Raw genomic sequence first — 27,968 nt, forward strand, 5'->3', positions numbered from 1 at the left:
CAACTTTGGTGTGTGTGGGGGGGGGGGGGCCCGAGGAGGATTGGGTGGGGAGGCGGGGGAGGATGGGAAGGGATGGGAAAGGGAAACAAAGGAGGAGGCTACAATGCTTGATAAGAAATGTACTCATTATCTTGCCCATGTAATTGTAACCCCTCTGTACAGTATTTTCACACACACAAAAAAAGTTCTTTCCACACCACATGAGGTAGACAGATGCCACAGGAACCAAGGAACTGATACACAGTTGAGACAAAATAACTTCCAACCATTATGCCACAAAATCAGAAATTGAATCCCAAGAAATCTAGAAAATTATACTGCTTGTTCTATTCACCAGTGTTTAATCCTCTCCCTTTATCCTTCCAAAGCCCCAAACCTACCACAAACTCAACAGAAGACAGAGTTCTCTGAGAAATATTGGCCATGTAAAATTCTCCATTTTGCCATCTTCCCTACCTCACATAAGGGGAATGAGTTTAATAGTGCTCTCTGGGTTTCCATCCTCTATAAAGTGCCAGGCACCAGTGGCTCACGCCTATAATCCTAGCTATTCAGATGGCTGAGATCTGAAGATCACAGTTCAAAGCCAGCCCAGGCAGGAAATTCTGTGAGACTCCTGTCTCTGATTAACCACCAGCAAACTGGAAGTGGTACTATGGCTCAAAATGGTAAAGCATTCCCCTTGAGCAAATAAGCTTAGGGACAGTGCCTGGGCCCTGAGTTCAAGCCCCACAACCAATGAAAAAAAGAAAGCATTTCTCTTCCTGCTGAGCCATCTCTATATCCAGGATTCCCTCTCAAGCTCTTTTCTAAGCTAACCTGAAATTAATAACACTGAACATCTTGATTTTTTCTCACATCAGTGGGATCATGTTACAAGATCATTAAGATTTCACAGGTGGAAGTTTTACTTAATTAAAATTAAATTGAAAAAAGAAGGATTTCTTCTTATAAAATTGGTGCAACAAAACATGTACTCCTAGCTGGGACTGTTGGCTCATGCTTGTAATCCTAGCTATTCAGATGGATGAGATCTGAGGACAGAAGTTCAAAGCTAGCCAGGGCAAGACAATCCATAAGACTCTTACCTCCAACTAACTCTTAAAAAACTGGAAATGGTACTGTGGCTCAAAGTTGTAGAGTGCTAGCCTTGAGCATAAAAGCTCAGGGATAGCACCCAGGACTGATTTTTTTTAAATACTCTTTTTTGGCTAAAAGACACCCAAAAAGAAGAGATTAGGCTTTGTCAATGATGGTTACCAATTTTAAAAACAAAGCCTCTTGAACAGCTGTGAAGGAGGACCTCAGGCCAATTAGTTCCATGCATCAGCAGGTTCGTTTACTCTGTCACGTGACATGGTGTCCACTTCAAAGTGCAGATGTTAACATTAATATCACACAGGAGGCAGAGTTGCCACTGGAAATGTATTCCCACTCACTACAGCCACCATAGGCTATGCTTTCTTTGGCCACCACTTAAAAAAAGTCAACAAAGGACAAGGCAAGTATCTATAAATAATTCCTTTATTAGTCATTTAGGCAACAAACTTCCCTGAGTGACAAAGGTATTCCAGGCACAGCAAATGACAAAAATGAATTAATTTTTAAACAAGGCTAACACATAATAGGCAGTTTTTAAGAAGAGCAGAATATTCCCTGCACTCAAGATTATGGGCTTCTTCCACTGGTTTGACATAAGAACCTGAGACTAGGACTTTGGGCTAAATAATTCCTTCCAGACGCCCCCTGCTTCCAAGATGGAATCCCTAGACAAGCCCCCATCTTCAGCATGCACCCATTCATGAATTTATCAAATTGACTTTTCTTGTTCTGAAGGAAAATAACTTGGAAAGGATGTGACAATGGGGAAAAAGGCAGAGAAGGGGGGAAGCGAAGAGAAGGGAAGGGAGGAAGAAAGGAAGGAAAGAGAGAGCGAGAGAAAGAAAGAAAGAAAGAAAAAGGAAGGAAGGAAGGAAGAGAAAGAAAGAGAGAGAAAGAAAGAAAGAGAGGGAGAGAGAAAGGAATGGAAGAAGTTGGAATGAGAGAAGAGAAATCAGAAATTAGAAATCAGATACGGAAAGTGGTAGAAACAAAGGAGACCAAAATTCTAAAAACCATTATTTAAGGCTTACACACAGGGCTGACAAACTTAGTCTTTGAGACCAACTGAGATTGGGCATCACTTCTGTTTTTGAGTCTGGCTCTTTTCTGGACTGACCTGAGTTCATGTTTTCTTCTGCAGCTCTAGCATCTACATATACAAATCACTGTATCACATTCATTACAAATACATAAGTTAACAGGGGGGAAAAAAACAATGATTTTTTTCTTCCAGCTAACCTATAATTACACATGTACATGGTTCTCCAACCAGGAAAAAATTTACAATGGACTGATTTCCCTTCAAAACCACAGAAAGGGAGTAAAGGGAGGTCAAGCGAAGAGCCCAGCTTCTGGGGAACCTACAGCAGAAGGAGAATCAGGCGAAGTAGGCGTGGCAAAAGACGGCCACGGCCAGCAGGATGATGCCATTGATGTTCACTACCGTCCTCCACAGTGGCTTCTCAGAGGTGTCTGTCATCTTCAGCTTCATGGCAGCCTCCTCTTCCTTTGTCATCTTGGGTCCTTTGTCCTGGTCCAGCCCACAAAACAGGTCATAGGCTCGCCGGAAGCAGCCTTTTCTTTCCTGGGGAACATCTGTGTTCCGAGAGAGGCAGGAAAAGGGGATTATTAGACACAAAACCAAAATGACCAGAAACAAAAAAGCTTCAGGCCTATCGTGACACACCATGGGGCAGCTGCCCTTCAGCAGAATTTTCCCAATTGAAATACTTTCAAATATTCAGGTGAATATATGCCATAGTCAAATGAACTTCAGGACAAGACAATGTCATTAGATGAACCCTGCAGCCTTGTGATCAGCAAGTCTGAGACTGGTTTGTTTTTTTTTAAGATTTTAGTTTTTTAATTTTGGTTTGTGGGGGGTTTTGTGCCAGTTCTAGGGCTTGAACTCAGGTCCTGGGTGCTGCTTATATGCTCAAGGCTAACATTTGAACCACAGCTCTACTTCTGCCTTTTTTGGGGTGGGTAATTGGAGATAAAAGTCTCATGGAATTCTGGATCTGGACTGGCTTTGAATCACAGCCTTGTGAGTAGCTAAGATTATAGGCATGAGCCACCAATACCTAGCAAGTTTTTTAATTAATATTTTAATATATATTTTATTGTAAAGATACTGTAAAGAGAAATTATAGTTAATTAATATTTTAAGTAGTTGTACAAAGGGGTTTCGTTTCAACATATCTATTTATTTGTACAATACATCTTAATCAATGTCGCCCCTTCCACTGTTCTCCCCTAGCCGAGATTTATCTCTATCAGGACTAATGTGTTCTACAGAACAGATCAAATAATAATTGATAAGAGAGAGGGGGAGAGTGGGAGAGGGAGGGAGGGAGGGAAAGGAAGAAAGAACACTGGTGACTCATGCCTGTAATCCTAGCTACTCAGGAGGCTGAGATTTGATGACTAAGGTTCAAAGCCAGACCAGCAGGAAAGTCCGTGAGACTCTTATCTCCAATTAACCACCAAAAAGCCAGAAGTAGAGTTGTAGCTCAAAGAGGCAAAGTACTAGCCTGAGCAAAAGAAGTTCAGGGACCATACCTAGGCCCTGAGGTCAAGCTCTAGTACTTACAAAAGGAAGGGAGGGAGGGAAGGAGGGAGGGAAGGAGGGAGGTAGGGAGGGAGGGAGAGAAAGAACGAAAGGATGGTATGGTACAAAAATGATAGATAAACTAGAGAAATGTATTTATAAATAAAATATGGTCAATTTGATTTGATTAGGGAGAATGAGAAGGATGCTGATGTAGCTTTCCTGGTGTAGTCTTCTTCATGCTTTTATTTCTCAGAGAATAGTAATGGTAACACGCATGGCCCCTGGAGAAAAATATTTATTATCCCTTACTAGAATAGGGTATCAGTTTGATTCACCATCAATTCATTTCACAAAAATTAGAATTTAAATGTTACCATGAACTTTGGAGGTCACCAAGCTGATTCTCCATCCTTGATAATGTACCCACCTATCCCTTGTCCCTGTCCAGGACAGTTCATTTTAAAAACTCTACCTTGAAATCAATCATGACCATGACAATATGGCCAATGTTTCCAGCAGTGCTATAAGAGGTGCATTCTCATTTAGAATACTCTTTCATCAAGAATCGGTGCTTTACGAAATGAACACCAAGAACACAAATGGTTTTTTCTTGCTTGCTATTGCTTCTAACGTATTTATAAGGTACCATGTGATTTTTGTTGCTTTGTATGTCCCTCCCCCATGGTATAACCCCTGTTTTCACTGTATTTGATGTTGGTATAATTTGGAAAGGGGAAGGGAAAAACCAAAATGTTTAAACAGGGATACAGATTGACCCATTACAACAATGACGCTATGTCGAAAAAACGAACTTTACAGTTTAGGCGGGAGGGAGGGGTAGAGGGGGAAGGTAGTTGAGGAGATGGGAGGGAAGGAATATTAAGGAAAAACAGAGGAGGAGGCAACAATGCTTGATAAGAAATGTACTCATTACCTTGCTCATGTAACTGTAACCCCTCTGTACCGTATTTTCACAATAAAAAACTTATTTAAAAAAAAAAGAAACAAAAAAATAAATTTTGGAAAGCATTGCTTCCTCTAAACAGAGAGTTGGATATAGCTCTAGTTCACCTAGAAAAAAAAACAAGGAATACCAATATATACTGCCAGAGCCATTAGACACTTTATATGTCCAAGTTTTATGTAAACTTCTGCTACAAATAATAAATAATTATCAGTTTAAAAAAAAAATCTGTAGGCTGAGAAGAATCTAGTAGCTCAGTGGTACAGTGCTTGCCTTGCATGCATGAGGCCTTGGATTCGATTCCTCAGCACCACATAAGCAAAAAGAAAAAAGCCGGAAGTGGTGCTGTGGCTCAAGTGGTAGAATGCTAGCCTTGAGCTAAAGAGCTGAGGGACAGTGCCCAGGCCCAGAGTTCAGGCCCCACGACCCGACCCAAAAAAAAAAAAAAAAAAAGAATCTGCCCAAGCCCAGAGTTCAAGCCCCATGACCAACCAAAAAAAAAAAAGAATCTGTGCTTTAGAGGAAAAAAAATGGATTCATTTGTCCAGAGTTGTAAGAAGAAAAGTTGGGATTGAATTCCAGTACTACCTAATTCCACAGTTCTACAAACTCCACAGTTCTACCTCTAAACTACTCTAGCTCTGTACTATGTTACATTGGATGTGTTCAACACTCTGGTACCAATATAGCTCAGTAATAGGATGCTTGCCTAGCATCCATGAAGCCCTGGGTTCAATGCCAGGTACCATAAAAATAATGTATGGGTTCTTTTGATCTATAAAGGTTTAGTATATCCCTTCATGTTAAAAACACACACACACTTTACTTCTAGATTAATAGCTATCAACTCTCAAAATATTCCTCTGTGATACTTTCACTCACAGAAGGATATGTGTGTGTGCGTGTTTGTGCGTTGGTGTGTGTGTGTGTGTGTGTGTGTGTGTGTGTGTGTGTGGAGTTCGAACTCGAGGTCTGGGCACTGCCCCTGAGCTTCTTTTGCTCAAGGCTAGTGCTCTAACACCTGAGCCACAACTCAAGCTTTTTTAGCAGTTTATTGAAGATCCAAGTCTCATAGACTTTCCTGCCCAGGCTTGCTTTAAACTGTGATTCTCAGATCTCAACCTCCTGAGTAGTTAGGATTACAGGCATAAGTTACTGGTTCCCTGAAGATTCATTTGAAGTTAAAAGAATCGGACATATAGATTCACATACCTGCTGCTCTAGAAAAGCAAGTAGGGGCTGTTAAGCACCATGGTCAGCTGCCTGTGGCTCTTAACATTCCCTCCAGTACTGTTTCCAAGTCTTGGAACTGACAAGTTCTTAGCAATCAAGAGACGATTGTTTCAGAGCTGAGGCCATCCACAAGGTCTCCCACTCAATTTATGTATTTGTAAAGTGGGGTGGTAAGATCAAATGATCCCTAGGATTTAGTGACTCTGGGACTGGGAATGGATGACATGCCTGATGGCCACATTCAGAACTTATTCTGCCTCAAGAATGAATGGCAAGCCCTTTATCCCCATACCAGGTAAAGCACACGAACTTGTGCTCCCAGATTTCTTCATGCTCCAGCCATCCATCCTCCATATGTGCCCCTCACCCATGTAGGAAAGAAAAGTTGCAACACTAAAGAAAGCTTTAATTCCGTGTATGTGTGTCTGTGTGCATGTGCGCACTCGCATGCATGCGCGCGCACACACACACACACACACACACACACACACACACACGTGTACCAGTCCTGGAGCCTGAACTCAGGGCCTGGGTGCTTATCTCTGAGCTTCTGTGCTCCAAGCTAATGCTCTACCACTTGAGTCATAGCTCTACCACTTGAGTCATAGCTCCACTTCTAGTTCTGTGTGTGTGTGTGTGTGTGTGTGTGTGTGTCCCTAATTAGAGATAAGCATCTCACAGACTTTCCTGCCCAGGCTGGTTTAAAGTGTGATCCTCAGATCTCAGCCTCTTGAATAGCTTGGATTACAGGTGTGAGCCACTAGTACTCAGCAATGAAAGCAATAATTTCTTTTTTTTTTTTTTTTTTTGGGTCCGGTCATGGGGCCTGAACTCTGGGCCTGGGCACTGTCCCTCAGCTCTTCAGCTCAAGGCTAGCGCTCTACCACTTGAGCCACAGCGCCACTTCTGGCTTTTTTCTTTTTGCTTATGTGGTGCTGAGGAATTGAACCCAGGGACTCATGCATGCAAGGCAAGCGCTCTACCACTGAGCCACCTTCCCAGCCCAAAAGCAGTAATTTCTAAAATAAGCACTGAGCTGAAAGTGTAGCCCAGTGATTGCATGTGCTAGGCCCTAAAATCAATCGTGAGCACCACAAAAGAAATATCACTAACTAAGCATCATTTATTCCTTTATTGCCTATGTCCTAAGAGCTCTGACTGTTCCCCTATCCCTGGCTCTGCCCCAGATCTAGGCAAAGTGGCAACTTCCTGTCCACTCACTGATTCATGGAACGTAGTCAGGCCCTGAGAGTGAACCTCACCATACCCTTTTGTTCATCGCATTTCCCACCCTGCCCTTCACTGAGCTTTGATGAAGGCATTGAGTGAAGGTTTGCTGTGGTTCAAGTAACTTATTATGGCTTGGAAAAAGTCACCTATTTCAATGGTCTCCTTTGGGGGATCCTGGATATCCTCCTCCTCTGTTGCATCCAGGTCAATACGCTCCTCTTTGCTGTTGCGCAGGCTCCAGCACAGACGATAGAGCTGTGGAGAAAGCACAACAGTTTTCTAGAAAGATCCAAACAAAGTCTTAAGATAAGAAGTTAGGAAAACAAAGAGATAATGCATCAAGAAAAGGAGAGGCAGGCACTGTAGTCAGAGTTACTCAGGGAACAGATCTGGGAATCATGGTTCAAAGCCAGCTTGGGCAGGAAAGTCTGTGAGACATTTATCTCCAATTAACCAGCAAAAAGCCAGCGGTGGGAGGGTGGCTCAAAGAGTGGCAGCCCTGAGCAAAAATGACAAGAGAGAGTGTGAGATCCTGAGTTCAAGCTCCAGTATTGGCACACATACACACACACAAAGGACACACACCGCCAAGAAACATCACTGCCAAGAACTGTAATTCTACAACTATAAAAGCAGTGTTTGTTTGACAAACTTTGTCACAAATCTTAAAGTTAAAGATCTCAGGAGTTTCATAGGCCTTGCAATATTGTATACGCATGCAAAAAGTACTAACTAAAACTTTTCCTCTTCTTAAGAATAAATATGGGGCTGGGAAGGTGGCTCAGTGGTAGAGCACTTGCCTTGTATGCCTGAGGCCCTGGGTTCGATTCCTCAGCACCACATAAACAAAAATAAAAAAGCCAGAAGTGGTGCTCTGGCTCAAGTGGTAGAGTGCTAGCCTTCAGCTGAAGAGCTGAGGGACAGCGCTCAGGCCCAGAGTTCAGGCCCCACGACCGGACCCAAAAAAAAAAAGAAGAAGGAAGCTGAGGAGGATAGGGGAGAGGGAGGAGGTGGAGGAGAGGGAGGAGGAAGAGAAGAAGAAAGAGGAGGAAGAGAAAGAGCAGGAAGTTTTCATACTTCAGATTTCCCTGCGAATAGTAGTGTTGTAGACATAGTCTCTATCTTGTGTGTGTGTGTGTGTGTGTGTGTGTGTGTGTGTGTGTGTGTGAGCACATGGGTGCACGCGCACACACACACACACACACGCACACACACACACACACCAGTCCTGGGGCTTGAACTCAGAGCCTGGGCACTGTCCCTGAGCTTTTGGAACGGTTTTGGGGTTTGGGGTGTTTTTCGCTCTACCACAAGAGCCACAGGTCTACTTCCAGCTTTTTTGATAGTTAATTGAAGGCAAAAGTCTCATGGACTTTCCTGCCTGGGCTAGCTTTGTTTTTTGTTTTTTTTTTTTGTCGGTCGTGGGGCTTGAACTCTGGGCTTGGGCACTGTCCCTCAGCTCTTCAGCTCAAGGCGAGCGCTCTACCACTTGAGCTACAGTGCCACTTCCGGTTTTCTGGTGGTTTATTGGAGATAGGAGTCTCACAGTCTCTCCTGCCCGGGCTGGCTTTGAACCACGATCCTCAGATCTCAGCCTCCTGAGTAGCTAGGATTACAGACGTGAACCACCAGCGCCCGGCTCTGGGCTAGCTTTGAACCACAATCCTCATATCTCAGCCTCCTGAGTAGCTAGGATTACAGGTGTATGGTACCAGTTCCTGACAACATGGTCCCTTTCTAGGATCTGTGGAAACTTTGACAATGGCACATTCACAAGAAACACTGCTGTGTAGCGCATGTGGTAGAGTGCTTGCTTAACAAGCTCAAGTCCCCAAGTTCAAACCCCAGTACTACACACACACACACACACACACACACACACAACCAGAGGAGTTTGTCCACTAATGAGATCTCATTTCTAGTGTGCTTGGGCTGGATCCAAAGACTAGCCCCTTGATAGAGCCCTGGATTGTGAAGACTTCCACATGCCTAATGCTGCCTGGTTGGCATGCCCTGTTTCCTGCCCTGCACTCATTTATGTGAAACAAATGACAAGAAGACACCTCATTGAACATGTAACTGTGTGATTGTCTCATGGAGCCAAAGCCAGCCAGCTGTGTCATAACCTGAACGTGAGAGATGAGCAGGAAAAGTCTCCAACGTGGATACTCACATGCACATCTGGAATGGGCTTGGTGAGGAAGGAGATGACCAAGACAGTGATGATGCAGATTACAAAGAGGAGAATGGCAAAGTACAAGTAGTGTACCCCACAGATAATCGTGGGGCAGTTGCTGGGTTCCATGCAGCTCCCAGTTCCATAGGCAAACTCAGTTATCATCCGGGAGATCCCAATCAGAAATCCAAGCATCAGTCCCCAAAAGGCTCCCTGTGAATGAAACACTTGCGTGAACTAATGCCCAATCCACAAACAGCTGGGCATTCTAACATTCCTTAGGACAGCGGCAAAGGAATGAATTACAAGAGGGGAATAGGCTCCAGGCCATTCTGAAATCAAAATGGCAGAGTCAAAATGTCATTGAGAACAAGAGGCCTTGAGTTCAAACCCTACTCTCAGCACATACACAAACTGATACACACACACAAATAGAATCTAACATTTTGAAGTAATAAGGAAAAATAGAACTTCTTTTTTTTTTTTTTTTTTGTTGGTCGTGGGGCTTGAACTCTGGGCCTGGGCGCTGTCCCTCAGCTCTTCAGCTCAAGGCGAGCGCTCTACCACTTGAGCTACAGCGCCACTTCCGGTTTTCTGGTGGTTTTTATTGGAGATAGGAGTCTCACAGTCTCTCCTGCCCGGGCTGGCTTTGAACTGCGATCCTCAGATCTCAGCCTCCTGAGTAGCTAGGATTACAGGCGTGAGCCACCAGCGCCCGGCAAAATAGAACTTCTTGAATTCAACCCTGTATAGTTATTTCCTTCCAATAAAACCTTGATTTCACTTGATTTGAATAGTATCAATAAACTTTGTTAAGGATTTCCTTTTTTTAATCCATTGTGGGCCTTGAACTCAGAGCCTGGGTGCTGACCATGAGCTTTTCTCTTTTTTTGCCAGTCCTGGGGCTTGGACTCTGGGGCTGGGCACTGTCTCTGAGCTTCTTTTGCTCAATGCTAGCACTCTACCACTTGAGCCACAACACCACTTCCGGCTTTTTCTGTTGATGTGGTACTGAAGAATCAAACCCAGGGTTTCATGCGTGCTAGGCAAGCACTCTACCACTAAGCCACATTCCCAGCCCCCATGAGCTTTTCTGCTCAAGGCTAGCACTCTACTATTTGAGCCACAGCTCCATTTCCAGTTTTCTGGTGGTTAATTGGAGTTAAGAGTCTCACAGACTTTCCTGCCTGGGCTGGCTTTGAACCACTAACTGCCATCTTTAGATCTCAGTCTCCTAAGCAGCTAAGATTACTAACCAGAGCCACCATTGCTGGCTTTTTTCTTTTTTTCTCTTATTTGTTTGTTTGTTTTTGTGCTGATCCTGGGCTTTGAACTCGGCCTGCACACTGTCCCTGAGCTTCTTTACCTCAGGGCTAACACTCTACCCGTTGAGCCACAGCTCCACTTCAGGCTTGGAGGAAGGGGTATATGTGCATGTGTGCATGCACATATGTGTGTGTATGTGTATGTGTATGTGTGTGTGTGTGTGTGTGGTTTTAGTGGAGATAAGAGTATCAGAGACTTTCCTGCCCAGGCTGGCTTTGAACTGCAACCCTCAGATCTTAGCTTCCTAAGTAGCTAGGATTACAGGCATGAGCCACTGGCACCTGGATCCTTTCTGTTTTGGAAATTAACCTTTTTTTATTCCTTTAGTCTTTATCCTGAAGAGGGTCTAGAGAAACCTGAAAGCCTTTGACATTTTCCCTAAGACTCGGTCAGTGCCTGACCTGTCCCAAGATTCTCCCTGCAATCTCTACTTGCTGTACTCTGGAGAATGGAGCCCAGAGTTCCCCTACATAGCATTATATTTGGACTGGCTAATTCTTTGGGAGTGTCATCCTTTGCACTTTAGGATGCTCAGTACAGCCCCATCCCCTACCCATTAGACATTTATAGCATTATCAGAAATATAACAAATGTGTTACCGGATGTTACTAATTATCCCTTTTGGAAACATGCAACTACACCCTGCTGTTGACCCAAATTCTTCTTTTTTTAAGTTTTATTATCCTCAAGTCGTCATACACAGGGCTTCAATCCAACATGTCTGTGTATGAACACAAAGCATCTTGATCAATGTGGCCCTTTGATCATTCTCCCCCATCTCTCCAGCCCCTCCCTCCCCTCCCCTCAAGTTCCCTGGTTCCATTTCATATATCTATATTGAATATTATGACTGGAAGTGGTACCGTGGCTCAAGTGGTAGAGTGCTAGCCTTGAGCACAAAGAGGCCCAGGGACAGTGCCCAGGCCCTGAGTTCAAGCCCCACAACCAACAGGGAAAAAAAGTTATCATGAATATTATGACTGTATTCACTTATTCTTCCTCTCTCCATTTGTCTGCCTTCCTTCTAGACCCACCCCCCCCCCCAACATACACAACACACATTGTGTGTTATAGGAGTTACATCCTTGCAATCCTTCCCTGTAAACCATACTTTAGTCGATTTGTTTGTGTATATATGTATATGGCCCTATATATGTGTTCCTATATCTGTAAAATTTAGATCTAACTTTTACATTTGAAGGAAACAAAAACAAAAACCTGTGCTCTTTTTTTACCCAAATGCTCCAACCTGGCTTTCCTTTAACCTTGACCTGCCTTTCCAGATATGTCCTTCCTTATTCATGCACATCAACTCCCTCTCAAGCCAGGTAGCATTATTCCTTACAAGCCCCTCACCTTACTGTTATTCCTCCATTTCCACATTTGGGCTAGGCTGTTCTCTCTGCCTTGAATTCTCTCTCTGTGTTCCAACTTTAAATCTCTCTTCAGTCTTTGGCCTCTCAGAAGCTTCCCCTGCCAGTTTGGACATACGGCCCTTCCTCCGTACATTTTGTACTTTCCCAGATAAAGTGCTCAAGCACAAGGACTGTGTCCTTCACTAGACCTGGAGAAGTGCTGGCTAGCAAAGCCAAGTTCACCTCTGAGCCATCAGGAAGTTTGGACTCAGGCCAGAATCACTAAAACTGGATAGAAAATGTATAATAGCTAATACAACAGGAGCATCAGAGAGAAAATAAATGCACTCCAACTTGGAGCACTCCCACGGTTCTTCAATGATTTCTCCTGCAAAGTTTTAGACACACATTTATGTGTGCTTATGATAGCTAGGAAAGCCAAGTGCCAGTGGCTCACATCTGTAATCCTAGCTACTCAGGAGGCTGAGATCTGAGGATCAATATTCAAAGCCAACCAAGACAGGAAAGTTCATCAGACTCTTACCTTCCATTAACCAACAATAAACCAGAAATGGAGCTGTGGTTCAAGTGGTAGAATACCAGCCTTCTGCAGAAAGCTAAGGGTTAGCCTCAATGCTGGCACCAAAAAAAAAGAATAAAAAAAGGTCTCTAGGAGAGAGAATCCTCCCCCAGAGAGTATGCAAACCTCCAGAGGAATTTCTGTGGTAGACTGACCTTTCTGGGCATATGAGAATGGTACCTACTGGCTCGTTGACTCTCTTGCAGAAAATAGCAAGCAGGAAGACAGCCGCAATGGGGGGTCCCAAGTAACTGGTGATGGACTGGATATAGTCAAAGAGCTGTCCACTTTGAGCTGACTGCACGATCGGAACCCAGGCAATGCTGATGGCAATCAGCAAGAGGATGAACAACCTGAAATCAAAACAGCACAATAGACTATCAACAACAACAATGACAAAAACCACAACACCAGTGGTATACTTCTGTCATCCCAGTGCTTAGGAGGCTGAGGTAGAAGGATTGTGAGTTTGAAGCCAACCTGAGCAATGTCACAAGACCCTATCTTAGAAAATTGAGAAGCTGAGCTCTAGCCTTGAGCTGAGGAGCTAAGGGACAGCACCCAGGCCCACAGTTCAAGGCCCACGACCAACAACAACAACAGAAAAAAAAAAAAACAACTATTATTGTCTTCTCATTCTTGGTCCTCAAGGAGAATTTCTAAGTGAACTACGTCTGAGTTTTACTTCAGGTCCTAATAATTCCTGGAGATAATCTAACAAGCTCTTATGACATATCTGATGGTTCATGGCAAGAAGAAGGTGCGCTTACCTTCCCGCAATCATGAGCTCTTTCTCGGTTGCTTTCTTCCGGATCTTGGTGTAGATGTCCATGGTGAAGAGGGTGCTGGCGCTGTTGAAGATGGAGGTCAGGGAACTCATGAGAGAGGCCATCATGACGGACAGCATCAGCCCTCGCAGCCCTGGAAAAGAAGTAGGTTCTCAGCGGTGCCTCTAGATCCTCGGCTTTTTTTTTTTTTAATTAATTTACTTTATTGGTTTTAGAGCGATGATGTACAGAAGGATTACAATTGCACCAGTCAGGTAATGAGTCCATTTCCTATCTTACACTGTCATCTATTCCCTCCTTCTTTCCCAGCCCCTCCCTCCCATCTCCACTCACGAGTTGCATAGTTCATATCCATCAGTGTCCAGAGAGCTCCACTGCTACGCTTTTTCGCCCTTTTTCCCTCCAGTTCTGTGCCCTCCTCCAAACCCTTCTGAAGATGTACACATGAATACAACATGCATGAGATAAAGAAGAGAGAATCATCAAAAAGTGACAAAATAAGTAGTCTTTTGTTTCCATATCTTGGAGTTCATTTCAGTGTGTGTATTATTTCATATAACTATGAAGAGGTGCTTAGGCATTGCACCTTTGTGTTTCTTTCCTGAGAGTGTCCTCTTTTGGCCTCACTGTGTGTGTCAAGAATCCTATGTAATTTGTCATATCCCAGTGCATTTTAGATCTAACTTCCAAAAAGGAGGACTCAAGTTTTGTTTGCCTTCCAAAATCCTGCTATGTGTACTATAAATACTTCATAAGAAAGTATTTATATTATAAAATACAGGCTAAAAAAGAGCTAGAGACAAAAGATGATTCTTTTGTAATTGAATACTAATGATGATTATGATAGTGATGGTGATGTGTGTCTGTTTGAAGAGACTTTTTATTATCTTTAAGTAGTTGCACAAAGGGGTTTCAATTCAGTTTGTGAGCACAAAGCATCTTCACCAATTCACATTCATTTTCCTCCTACCCAGTCCCACCCATTCCCCCCAATTTACCTCGTTCCATTTTCACATATGTACATTGAATACTATGACTGCATTTTGAAAACCTTTCCTCTCTCCATTTGTCTGACCCCTACCCCATCCCCTTGACTTCCTCTCCCCAACGCCTACTTGATACAGTTGGAACTTGGTATTCACTTTGTTAAATTTTGTTCAAAGAAGCTTCACTACTTGAATCCTTCCCTGCATATACCACACTTCAGTTAACATGGCCGTGCATATATTCATATGACTCTGTACATGTTTTCCTAGATGTTTATAATTTAGATCTAACTTGCACTGATGAGAGAAAACATGTACCCTTTGCTCTCTGAGCCTGACTTACTTACTTGACCTAATTTTTTCCAGGTTGAAAAGACTCTCAAGGCTCTCACCTAAAAGATTTATATCTAGCTGAAAGACTGGGATTACAAAGAGAAAGTTCTCAATAAAGTTCAAAAAAGTAGTCATAGAACTGGAGAAAATATGCAACTCATATAACTGGCTGATTCTTGATATATGTCTTATTCACATATCATATAAAGAACACCTACAACTCAAAAGAAAAACAAATAACTCATTTGAAGTGGCACAAGACCCAAATGGATACTTCACCAAAGGTATATAAATGGCCAATAATCCCATTGCAACAATGAGATGTACAAGTCGTTACGTCCAAAATGAACTTTACAACTTTGGTGCAGGGGGGTGGGGCGGGGAAGATTGGATGGGGGGGTGGGGAAGGATGGGAAGGGATGGGAAGGGGAAACAAAGGAGGAAGCTACAATGCTTGATAAGAAATGTACTCATTGGGGCTGGGAAGGTGGCTCAGTGGTAGAGTGCTTGCCTTGCATGCATGAGGCCCTGGGTTCGATTCCTCAGCACCACATAAGCAAAAAGAAAAAAAACCGGAAGTGGCACTGTGGCTCAAGTGGTAGAGCGCTAGCCTTGAGCTGAAGAGCTGAGGGACAGCACCCAAGCTCAGAGTTCAGGCCCCACGACTGGAAATAAATAAATAAATATATATATATATATATATATATATATATATATATATATGAAAGAAATGTACTCATTATCTTGCCCATGTAATTGTAACCCCTCTGTACAGTATTTTCACAATAAAAATAATAATAATAATAAATAAAGGGCTGGGAAGGTGGCTCAGTGGTAGAGTGCTTGCCTTGCATGCGTGAGGCCCTGGGTTCAATTTCTCAGCACCACATAAGCAAAAAGAAAAAAAGCTGGAAGTGGCACTGTGGCTCAATTGGTAGAGCGCTAGCCTTGAGCTGAAGAGCTGAGGGACAGAGTCCAGGCCAAGAGTTCAGGCCCCATGACCAGACCCAAAAAATAAATAAATAATAAAATAAAATAAAAATAAATGGCCAATAATATGAAAGAAAAAAAACTTTGCATCAAGAGACATCAGATCAATGCCATAGTAACTACTATTTTAAACTAGATAGTTAGATTTTTATGCTATCCAAAAAAGAAGAAATAAACATAACATAAAGAAGAAATATACACTGGGCAACAGTTGTTTATCAATTGGAGATCTTTTTATGAATGAATAGCTTTCCATATGGATGGTCATAAAATGGAATGGAATCATCACTGTTCATGCATTCATAAAAAGGGATGGCGTGCAAATCAATGCTACAACATGAATGAACCTTGAAAACAATATGAAGTGAAGAAGCCAATCATAAAGAACCACATATTGTTACCATGATTATAGGCAGGATTGGTTTTCTCTGCCAGTGTGCAGCACAGGCAAATCTATAGAGAATGCATTATTAGTCACTGCATAGGAGTTCTTCTTTTTTATATTTTGTTCTAAGATTTGAACTCAGGGCCTTGTATTTGCTACCCTCAGCTCTTTTTCTTTTTCTTTTTCAGATAATGTCTCATGGTTTTTTTGTCTGATCTGGCCTCAGACTTCAATCCTGATAACCATACCATCTATGTAGCTGGGATTATTATTATAGGGGTTATCCTGGGTTTATTTGTTAAAATGGAGTCTTGCTATTTTTTGAGGTGGGAGAGTGCCTGGGTTAGCCTCAAATCTTAATCCTCCCCACCTTCACCCTCATCTCTGCCTCTCAAGTAGCTAGGATTACAGATGTGAACCACCACAGCCTAACCTCAGGTACAAGATTTCAGGTACAAGATTCTTTATGGGATGATGAAAATTTTTCCAGAGTTGATCGCGGTGGTGGTATGATTCTGTCTTTCTTTAGATTTTATATCTGTAAATAATTTTATGGTTTCATCTAAAGCTTTATGAGATAAATTATAAAGGCCTCCTCTTCTGATTATCTTTGTCATCTGCTGGGAAGTGTTTGCAAATAATGTAAACCACAGATGGTTGGAGCTATAGAGGGAGTCATAAAGATCATCTAGTCCAATGCTCTCACTTTTCAGTTGACAAAACAAAGGTACATTTCAAGGAGTTAATAGGTAAGATCTTCAGCACAAGCTCTACCAGGTCCTTGTGAATTGCTAAGCTGGTATGTAAGTCTCCTCCCTTTTCCACATGCTTTCATTTATTTATCAACAAACATTTGTTGAATATAATTTTATAGCAACCCAGGCAAGAAATAATATATCAGACTAGGGTTTAAAAAAAAAAGTTTAAAACAGAGAAGAGATGCCAGGTATCAGTGGCTCACGCCTGTAATCTTAGCTACTCAAGAGATCTGAGGATCACGGTTCAAAGCTAGCCCAGGCAGGAAAAGTCTGTGAGACCCTTCTCTCCAATAAACCACCAGAAAACTGGAAGTGACACTGAGGCTCAAGTGGTAGAGTGCTTGCTTTGAGCTGAAGAGCTGAGGGACAGTGCCCAGGCCCAGAGTTCAAGCCCCACAACCAACAACAAAAAAAAAGCAGAAGTGGAATTGTGGCTCAAGCAATTGAACAAAAAATAAGCTCAGGGACAGTGCTCAGGCCTTGAGTTCAAGCCCTAGGACTGGTAAAACATTAATTAATTAAATTAAGATATCAGAGAAAGGAAGATGGGTACAAGAGATACTTAGTGTCCGATGTGGTGGCACACACCTGTAATCCTTGCCACTCAGGAAACAGAGGGAAAGGATTATGGCTACAGGCCAGACTATGCAATGTTATTAGGAAGCCCTATCTGAAAATAAATAAATGTCAAAGCAAGAGGATGGGGGATAGGGCTCAACTGGTATCACATTTGCCTAAAATGTTCAAGGATCTAGGTTTAATTCTCAGTACCCCAAAAAGAAAAAAGATACTTAGGAGAGATTGAAAATACAATTTAGTGCTAAAGCATTTTCCTGAACTTGGTTTCCATACTAGTGATGAAAAAAAATATAATACTGAGTTTTGAACTCAGGTCTTCATGCTTGCTAGGCAGGAATTCTGTTGCTGAGCCTCCCAAGTTAGCTAGGATTATAGGCCTGAGTCAACACACACAACTTCTCTGGCTATTTTTGAGATAGATCCTCACATTCTATCCAGGCTAACCAGAATCATGGTCCCCTGTTTATACTTCCCATGTAGCTAGTACAACATACATGTGTCATGGTGGTCTCAAAAACTTTGTGTTCAGGATGGCCAGGAACTATGATCCTGTTGATCTCCATTTCCTGAGTAGCTAGGATTATAGCCATGAGCCACCACACCTATCTAGTTTATTTATTCATTTTTATAAAAATAGGTATTGCCAGGTGCTGGTGGTTCATACCTGTAATCTTAGCTACTCAGGAGGCTGCGATAATAGTTCAATGCCAGGCAGGAAAGTCCATGAGATACTTATCTGTAATTAACCACCAAAAATCTGGAAGTGGAGCTGCAGCTCAAGTAATAAAGTACCAGTCTTGAGAGAAAAACAAAAAAAGAGCTCAGGGACAGAGCCAGGCCATGAGTTTAAACACCAGGACCTGAACCAAAAATAGAAATAAACGCCAGCTCTCATAGCCAAAGGTTCTGAGAGGATGATAATGGTAATGTAGCTTCCTGGTGTTCTGCACCTTACATCTTTCTGGGGTACACAGATCTACCCCCTGCACCATATGGGGAGCGAATTGCAAGGCATAGCATAAGCACCCCTACAGAGACCAGAGGTATGACCTAAGCCATACCTCTCAGAAAGTCATTGTGACTCTTTCTAATTGCACCCTTAATTAATGAGCAGCCCAACCTAGTAGAGTAGTTAACTATCACTCACATTTTTATATCATCTAAATACAAATGGTTTGCTCAAGGTTATACATGTGATTTTAAAAACAAAAACAAGGATCCCAGCAGGGCCTGCAGCTCACGCCTGTAATCCTAGCTACTCAAGAGGCTGAGATCAGGGGATCCAGTTTGGAGGCAACCATGGACAGCAAAGTCTGTGAGACTCTTATCTCCAATTAACCACCAAAAGGCCAGAAGTGGTGTTGAGGTTCAAGTGGTAGAGCACTAGCCTGGAGCAAAAATCTCAGGGACAGTGCCCAGGCCCTGAGTTTAATACACACACACACACACACACACACACACACACACACACACACACACGCACAGGATCCCTTGCCCTCACCTCAAATCCCTAAGTGCCAGCCTTAGCAAAGTGAAGCAAGCCAAATGGCTTGGTTTTAGAAAAATCACTTTCTCCCCATAAGCCTCAGTTTCCCCAATTGTAAAATAAAAGACTTGACCAGACAGCCTGTATATTTCTTTAAAGTGATAGTTTCAAGATTATTCTAAGTATACACGGTTAATATTTATGAATTTTTTATCGTCTGAGACCTCCTTAACCTAACTGGATTTATAGCCTTTAAATCCAAAATAAGAGTTGTTTTTCTTCAGTGTGAAACATGATGTGTAACCTCCATAGATCAACCCCAAAACTGTAGCTATGGCAGATTCAGACCTAACAAATCTATCACTGATGACAACATGTTCTTTGTGGTAAGAAATTCTATTCACCTATAACTTCAAACTTCTTTCTTCTAGAACTGAAAATTGTACCTTTTCCTCATAGTATTTTTATGTGTTTGTGTGTGTATGTGTGTGTGTATGTGTGTGTGTGTGTCTGTTTGCATGTGGTATAGTGGTAGTTACTGTGTTTGAACTCTGGGCCTTGCACTTTCAAGGCAGGTGCTTTACCACTTGAGCTATAGCCCCATCCCTTCTTGCTTCTGTTATATTTCAAATAAGAGTTTACTTTTTCCTCCAAGCCAGCCTGAGATGTGACTTCCTCTTAAATACACTATTACACCCAGCTTTTCTTTTCATCAACTGAGATGCAATCTTACAAACTTTATTTTGTCTAGGCTGGCCTTGATCTCAGCCTCCTGAGTAGCTAGGATTATAGGCATGAGCTACCAAAGCCAGCTTTTCCATGTATTTCTTTGGAAGAGCCTGGAAATCAATTCATTCTAGAGGTAAGCTTCACTTGGATATAAGATGTTTAGTTCAAGCTTTATATTACTATCTACTGTTGGAGAGCTTTAGTTATTATTAACTGACAAATTAAAATTCCATATATTTATTAGAATGTGTTGAAATATGTACACAATGGCTAAATTGAGCTAAATTCATATATTTGTTACCTCACATGTTTATCTTTTTTTAGAAAGTATCTTGTTATTTAGCTCAAGCTGGCCTTGAACTCTAAATCCTCCTACCTCAGTCTCTTAGCCATTTTCAAGTACATACAGTCTAGTGCTATTGACTATACTCAACATAGACAAAACCTCAAAACCACTGGAATAAGGCTCTCCCAACGAACACTCTTTGTTTAGAAGTGGTTTTGCTTCAAGTGAGGGGCAGATATTTCATGCCTATAATCCTAGCTACTCAGGAGGCTGAGATCTGAGGATCAAGGTTTGAAGACAATCCAGGCGGACAAACTCAAAAGATTCCTATCTCCAGTTCTACTTCCAGCTTTTTGGGTACTTAATTGGAAATCAGTCTCATAGGCTTTCCTGCCCAGGCTGGCTTCAAACTGTGGTCCTCAGATCTCATCCTCCTGAGTAGGATGGATTACAAGTGTAAGCCACCAATGCCAGGCTGCCCATTTGATGCTTAGAAGCTAGTAATCCTGGCTGTTCAGGAGGCAGAGATCTAAGGATTGCTATCCAAGCCAGCCCAACAGGACAGTCTATGAGATTCTTTATCTCCAGTGAATCAAAAAGCCAGAAGTGAAGCTATGACTCAAGTGGTAGAGCCTTGAACAACAACAAAAAAAAAGCTAAGCAAAAGTTCAAGCCCCAGTACTGATACAAACAGGGAGGAGAGAGAGGGGGAGAGAGGACTCTAGGTGGGGCCTAAATCAAATCAGCCTTCTTCCAGCCTTCCAAGAGACACTCACCATTAGGCATCAGTTCCACCACCAAGGTTGGGTAGGCAATGTTGGTGCAGCCAACTTTAGTACCACAGTGTTTCTCACATTCGGAGGGGAGGACACAGGCAATCTTCTCTGGAGAGAGATAGAGAGACAGAGGAAATGTCATGTCAGTAAGCCGACATTGGGAAAAGAATTCCAACGTTTGCTTTCATAACACAAGGTTTCAAACAAGGCATTCCTACGCAAGGCCCTTATAATAATCTACACAGTGAATCTGTCTCCAAGCTGAGCCCTTCCATACCATGCCTCTGCCCTCGTAGTCTTCATACATCACCAGTCTCCAGTTCAAAAGGATGAACATATCCAGTGCAGAGGAGGGAAAGAAAACAAAGAAATCTCAGGGTAAGAGGGGAGGAGGTACAATTCTTCAACCTTAGCTAACTGTCTGTAACTCAACAGTTACCATTCTCTTCATTTCTCCTAAAAATGACGGGGATTTTTGTGCCTTCTAATTGTGAGGCTGTATATGTATGTGAGAGAGAGAAGAAAATTCTAGAAACATGTATCAAATTAAGATCGATAAGTATTTGTCAAGTGTTTACTACAAGTACATCTCATTTAGCACTGATTCACACTCATTCTATTTTATTAATAAGTATTATTGAGTGAACTAGACAGTCACTGTTCGGTGTCCCTGGAAGATAAATTCCAAGATACCCCTCCAGGTGCAAACCAATGTTTTCAGATTCTCACATCCCTTATATATAACAGCACTGTGTCTTGTATATAACCTATGCACGTGTTCCTGTATACTTTAAATCATCTTGTTCCTTAAAATGCCTAATTATCATTTATCATTACTAATTACTTACAATACCCAATAAGATATAAAATGCTATATAAATAGTTATTATATTGTTTAGGGAAAGATGACAAGCAAAAAAAAAGAAAAAAAGTCCAAGCCAGGCACTGGTAGCTCATGCCCATCATCCTAGCTACTCAGGAGGCTGAGCTCTGAGGACTTCAGTTCAAAGCCAGCACAGGCATGAAACTCCAGGAGACTCTTACTCCAATTAACCAGTAAAAGAGAGCCAGATGTGGAGCTGTGGCTCAAGTGATAGAATGCTAGCCTTGAGCAAAAAAGTCCAGGACAGCACCTGGATCCTAAGTTCAAGGCTTGGGACTGGCACTAAAACAAAACAACAACAAAAGTATATACATATTCAGTAGATATACAAATCTTCTTGCATATTTGCCAATGTGCAATTGGTTGAATCTATGAATATGAAAGTCCAGGATACTATAAGGTGACTATATTTTTTTATAATTGAAATACCAGAAGAAGAGCAGGAGAGCCAAAAAATGACGACAGGGCCAGGGCCTCTGGGCTGTCCTGACTTCTCGTGGAAGGGCAGCTACTCAGGGATGCTTTCATTTCATTACCATCATTTCACATTTTAGGAAATCATTCCAACTCATGATGACTAACACATCCTCATCATCATGCAAAAGGACACTCTGGAAATGTCACCAAGGACAAAGGAAGACTCGATTGCTCCAGATGGCAAGGTACAAGCTCAGGGCATCTTTAAACGTGAAAGACATATTACAGGAAACCAGGGTTCAGAGCCAGAGGCCAGTAGAGACTGACATTACAACTATAAAGAACATTCTAGACACCACTAAAACCTTGCAGTAGGAGGAGGGAGGAGCTAGAGTTGAGCAACCTGGAAGAGCACCATGACTTTAGAAAGTTTGGCGAGACAGACAGACAGAGGCAGAGGCAAAGAGAAAGGGAAGAAAAGAGGAAGAGGGGAAAGGAGGGAGAAAGGGCAGGGAGGGAAAGAGAGAGGAAGAAAGGGAGGAAGGAAAGAGAGAGATGGAGAAAAAAGAGAAAACAATTGCCCACATAAGAAACCAAGGAATGCCGGGCGCTGGTGGCTCACGCCTGTAATCCTAGCTACTCAGGAGGCTGAGATCTGAGGATCACAGTTCAAAGCCAGCCCGGGAAGGAAAGACTGTGAGACTCCTATCTCCCATAAACCACCAGAAAACCGGAAGTGGTGCTGTAGCTCAAGTGGTAGAGCACTCACCTTGAGCTGAAGAGCTGAGGGACAGTGCCCAGGCCCAGAGTTCAAGCCCCACGACCGACAAAAAAAAAAAAGAAAGAAAGAAACCAAGGAACTGCTAGGCTCTGATGGCTCATACCTGTAATTCTAGCCACTTAGGAGGCTGAGATCTTAGAACTCCAGTTCAAAGCCAGCACAGACAGAAAGGTCCATGAGTCTTTTAACTACAACCTTTAACCAGGAAAAAGCCAGAAGTGGAGGGATGGCTCAAGTGGGGTAGTGTATCATCTTTCAGCAAAAAAAAGCCAAGTAAGAGTGTGAGACCCTGAGTTCAAACCCCAGTAACAACAACACACACACAAAATAAAGAAGAGGGGAGGAAAGGGACAGAGGAGAAGGGAAGAGAGGGGAGGAGAGAGAAGGAGAGGGAAGAATAAAGAACAGAGATAGAGTTAGGAGGGGAAACAAAGACAAACTAAGGAAGACAGCTCCAATAGCTCCATGCCCTCAACTGGCTCGATGTCTCCAGAAACTACAATGATGCTTAGTAACTGCGGCAAGAAAAGAAGAGATGGGAAGAGTGGGGGCACAGACGTTACAGGGCTTTAGGAGTATCTCAGAGGCAGAACCATGGTTGTGCCTTCAGTTGAAGGAATCACCTGTGTAGAGGATGCGGCTGATCATTCCTGGCATCACCATGAGGAACATGGGCAGCAGCTTCAGGTAGCCACACAGGATGCAGCCGGCCTTCACATGGGACATGTTCTTGGCTGAGAGACACCGCTGCACAATAACCTGCCCCAGGAAGTCCAGTGAGGAAGAGGTCCGGCCTCATCCCCACCCCATTAGCCCAGATTCCCCATCCTAAGTCCTACGACTCCCATGTGCTCAGTGACCCACAGAGCATGAATCCTCTTCTCCCCTTTTTTTATTTTTTTTTCAGTCATGAGACTTGAATTCAGGCCCTGAGCACTGTCCCTTCTGGTTTTTTGGTGGTTAATTGGAAACAAATATCTCAGAGGATTTTCCCACCCAAGCTGGCTTTGAACCTGGATCCTCAGATCTCAGCCTCCTGAGTCACTAGGATTACAGGCATGAGCCACCAGTGCCTGGCTCTCTCTCCCATCTTTCTTAACCCCACAAACCATGGGAGGGCCTGTCCACCATGCCTGACCCACTTCAGTACCTGATCTGTGCACCAGTACCATAAGGCAAGGATGGCTAGTCCGAAGATGAGTCCGGGCCAAGGGATGTCTCCCTTGAGGGGATCGCGGAAGATATGGAAGGAGTCCTCCCTTGGGGTGTAGCATTCTTTTCTGATGGTAAGATTTCCATCGGTAATCAAGGTAGGGATGGCTTTCATGTACTTATCCATGAAGCCTTCATAACCTCCCACTTCGTGGAAAGCTGGAGAACATAGGTACAAACACAAGTATGGTAAATACTTTCAAACTTTTCTTTTATATACTGGTTTCTTCTGCAGGTGCCTGAGACATGGAGGCCTCAGCATCTAAGAGAGTTTTTACTACATGGCCTTGGACAAGGTGCCTGCCATCCTGGGCCTCAGGTTTTTTCTCCATCCCATTTGATTCTAAACCCTGCCCATCCCTCTTAGAGGACATTTTGAGACAATATCTTGAGGTATTATTTCTAGGAAGATTTTGATGCCAGACCCTAGTATCTCATGTTTATAATCAGGAGGCTAAAATCTGAGGATCGTGGTTCAAAACCAGCCTAGGCAGGAAAATCCATGAAACTATTATCTCCAGTTAACCATCCAAAAGCCAGAAGCAGAGCTGTGGCCTGAGTGGTAGAGCACTAACTTTGAACAAAAAGAAAAACAAAAAAAAAAAAACCCTCAGGAACAGTGCCCAGGCCCTGAGTTCAAGTCTCAGGACCAATATAAAAATTAAAATAATGCAAAAGATTCTATTGTTTACATCTCCCCTGTTGTCAGCCACAATCCTTGGAACTCAGAACACAGACTAGAGATGCACAGTTCAGGAGGCTGGATACAGAGCTATCACCCAGAAATGCAGGGGGTGGCTAAGGATTGAATGAGGAATTTGGAAGCTTGCCACCTCTCAGCAGTGCATCCTTGAATAAGTCAGCCAGCCTCCTCCTTGCTAGGATGGATATAGTAGGACAAACCAAATGCAAGTTTTCGAAACCTGAGTGCTAGAAAATGGGTAAATCTTTGCAGCTCACTCAAGAGGGTATTGTATACCTAAAAATAAAAAAGCACTGTGAACTGGGCACCAGTGATTCACACCTATAATCCTCGCTACTCTGGTGGCTGAGATCTGAGGATTGCAGTTCAAAGCCAGGGTGAGACTCTTATCTCCAACCAACCACTTAAAGAAAGAAAAAAAAAAGGTAGATGTGGAGCTATGGCTCAAGTGGTGATTGCTAGTCTTAAGCAAAAAGGCTCATGAATAGTGCCCAGGCCCTGACTTCAGGCCCCAACACACACACACACACACACACACACACACACACACACACACACACACACACACACACAAAAGCATTTTTCTATCTTCTCATGACAAGCATCTCTGGAGCTAGAATTTCCCCTGTTGTCTTTCAAGAAATTTTAAGAAATTGAGAGGTGAGAATGTTTAAGACACCAATTTTTAAATTTTGTCAAATAAGGGCATTATCAGGGAAATGATCACTTACCATCAATTCATTAAAAAGTAAAATATTTAACATCACAATGTAAACAAGATATCATCAAAGACTAAAAATATAACATTGGTGAATGTTTATGTGAAAAGTATCTTAAAATATTAAAATGTCACCCGGGTGCCGGTGGCTCATGCCTATAATCCTAGCTACACAAGAGGCTGAGATCTGAGGATCGTGGTTCAAAGCCAGCCCGGGCAGGAAAGTCTGTGAGACTCTTATCTCCAATAAACCACCAGGGAACCAGAAGTGGCACTGTGGCTCAAGTGGTAGGGTGCTAGCCTTGAGCTGAAGAGCTGAGGGACAGCGTCCAGGCCCAGAGTTCAAGCCCCATGACCGACAAAAAAAAAAAAATTAAAATGTTTTAGTTAATGTCAGTGCAGATGGCTCACACTTGTAATCCTAGCTACTCAAGAGGCCAAGATCTGGAGGATTACAGTTTGAAGCCAAGCCACGGAAGAAAAGTCTAGCATCTCCAGTTAACCAGCAAAAGAGTAAGAAATCCTTGCAAGTGCCAAGCCCCAAGTTCAAACCATTTTTAAAATTTATTCTTTTAGAAAAATAAAGGAAGATTAAAAAAAAGAAAAAAGGAAAATGATATTTCAAAATATATTTATCTTGATGAATATTATATTTTTTTCAGCCAGTTGTGGGGCTGGAACTCAGAGCCTGGGTACTGTGCTCAAGTCTAGCACTCTATCATTCTTCTGGTTTTCTGTTGGTTAATTTGGAGATAAGAGTCTCAGACTTTGCTGCCATGATCCTCCGATCTCAGCATCCTGAGTAGCTAGCATTACAGGCTTCTTTTTGGCCTCCTTTCTGCAGACAGAAATCAGGTTATCACAGACTAGCCTGGCTGGGCCTGCTGACCCAAGCTATAGAGAACAGCAGGGAATCAAGGTGTTCCCTGTACCTGACCCAACCTGAGTCCTCCCAGGATGAGGAAGCTTCCCACACCCACCACCGTGGCTGCCAAATCTGGGCTGCCCCACTGCCCTTGGAGAAGCAGAGAACATGGCGTTCACTGCCTGCGCCTGTGGCAGCCAAAGGGATTAAATTGGCTTTTCTCTTCCTAGGATCCCAAGTATCTGCTACTTGCCCTCACCCTGCCCTAGCCCTACTTACCAAATCCAGTCAGAATGAAAGAGCCCACAAGCATGATGGCTGTCTGCAAAGTGTCTGTGTAAATAACAGCTGCCAGGCCCCCTGAGCAGGAAACAAGACAACAGAGATGACTTCCTGTGGAGGCTGAGCCGTGCCCGCCTCCTCTTCCCACCCCCACTCCACCCTCTATCTCTTGCATACCTCCTGAGAGCCACACATATATCACACACCCCTCTACCCCCCCCCCCCATCCCTGTTACAATGCTTGCTGCTCAGGACATCCAGCTTTTTTTTTTAATGTCAGTGCTGAAGCTTGAACTCAGGGCCTTACTCTCTCTCACGTGGCTTTTCTACTCCAGGCTGGTCTTCTACCACTTGAGTCACACACCCCAGTCCTGGCTTCTGGGTGGCTTTTTGGAGATAAAGAGGCTTCATAGACTTTCCTTCCCTGGCTGGCTTTGAACTCAGATCTCAGCCTCCTGAGTCACTAGGATTATAGATATGAGCCACTGATGCCCAGCTCTTCTGCGAAACTTTCTTACGCCAGGAGATGGTTCAAAGGAGACAGGTCCTCTGTAGTAGGAGGATACATTGCCAAATGAAGACAGGGGAAGAGCAAAGGGTTGACTGTGAAAATTCCTGAGGACATTAACAAATTTGCCACTCCCTCTTTCCTAGAACCATCTTATTAACTTCTTGCCCTCAAATATATGAGGCTCTAATTGAGCAGGAAGTTCCATTGCTGATCCTGCCTTTCCTAACCCAGTCGGAGTAACATGTCTTTAAAAGATCCCTCATCTGTCTTCCTCAAGGCAAGCCACCACGTTCCTTAAGTTCCATTTATCCTTCACAAGTACCTGGGCTTGAACTGCTGGTTCATTCGAATGGACTTACCTGTAATTGTGTAAAGGGCAGTGATTGCTAATAAGATAATTATGGCCAAGTAGATATTCAGACCCAAGGCCATATTGATGAATATAGCCCCAGAGAAGATATCTGCCTAGAAGGAGAAAAGAGGCAGAGTTAGGGGAGAGACAGGCCAATGAGCTCCTGAGCAAGTGTGATTGAAGGTGGTAACTGGGTATTCATGAGGGAAAATATTCCATGGCCAAAAAGATCTGTGATTTAATAAATGTAAGCCAGATTCTTTGCTATACAACTTCTCTGATCCTTTAGGATAGACCACAGACTGCAAATCTCTAGAAAGGTAAGATAGTACAGGATGCTTTTAAACTTAATTAACAATGAAGGTCTTTTTTTGCTGTGCACCAGATGGCTCATGCCTATAATCTTAGCTACTCAGGAGGCTAAGATCTGAGGCTCAAGGTTGGAATCAGAGTCCTAACCCCAACTAACTAGCAAAAATCCAGAAGTGGAGGTGTGGCTCAAGTGATAGTGCACCAGCCTCGAGACGGAAAAAAAAAAAAAAAAAACAAAACAAAAACTAAAGAAGAATGTAAGGCCCTGAGTTCAGGCATCAGTACTAGCACAAAAAAAAAGTCTAAAAAGGCTTTTT

General features: G+C 43.0%; 1 protein-coding gene across 1 annotated transcript in view; it reads right to left on the minus strand.

Moving 5' to 3' along the window:
* Positions 1 to 2,292: 2,292 nt before the first annotated feature.
* Positions 2,293 to 27,968, minus strand: part of Slc5a1 (solute carrier family 5 member 1) — a 62,762-nt gene continuing 37,086 nt past the window's right edge. Inside the window, exons 6-15 of the mRNA XM_042666313.1 lie at positions 27,347 to 27,452; positions 26,474 to 26,554; positions 23,847 to 24,067; positions 23,320 to 23,455; positions 20,616 to 20,723; positions 13,290 to 13,440; positions 12,704 to 12,872; positions 9,256 to 9,471; positions 7,229 to 7,337; positions 2,293 to 2,697 (exon numbers count right to left, since the gene is read on the minus strand). Coding sequence (XP_042522247.1) covers positions 2,480 to 2,697; positions 7,229 to 7,337; positions 9,256 to 9,471; positions 12,704 to 12,872; positions 13,290 to 13,440; positions 20,616 to 20,723; positions 23,320 to 23,455; positions 23,847 to 24,067; positions 26,474 to 26,554; positions 27,347 to 27,452 — 1,515 coding nt within the window. The 3' untranslated portion in view covers positions 2,293 to 2,479. The remainder of the gene's footprint in view (positions 2,698 to 7,228; positions 7,338 to 9,255; positions 9,472 to 12,703; positions 12,873 to 13,289; positions 13,441 to 20,615; positions 20,724 to 23,319; positions 23,456 to 23,846; positions 24,068 to 26,473; positions 26,555 to 27,346; positions 27,453 to 27,968) is intronic.

The sequence above is a fragment of the Dipodomys spectabilis genome, unplaced genomic scaffold (genome assembly GCF_019054845.1).
Source record: "Dipodomys spectabilis isolate Male_0828 unplaced genomic scaffold, ASM1905484v1 ptg000363l, whole genome shotgun sequence".
Classification (NCBI taxonomy): domain Eukaryota; kingdom Metazoa; phylum Chordata; class Mammalia; order Rodentia; family Heteromyidae; genus Dipodomys; species Dipodomys spectabilis.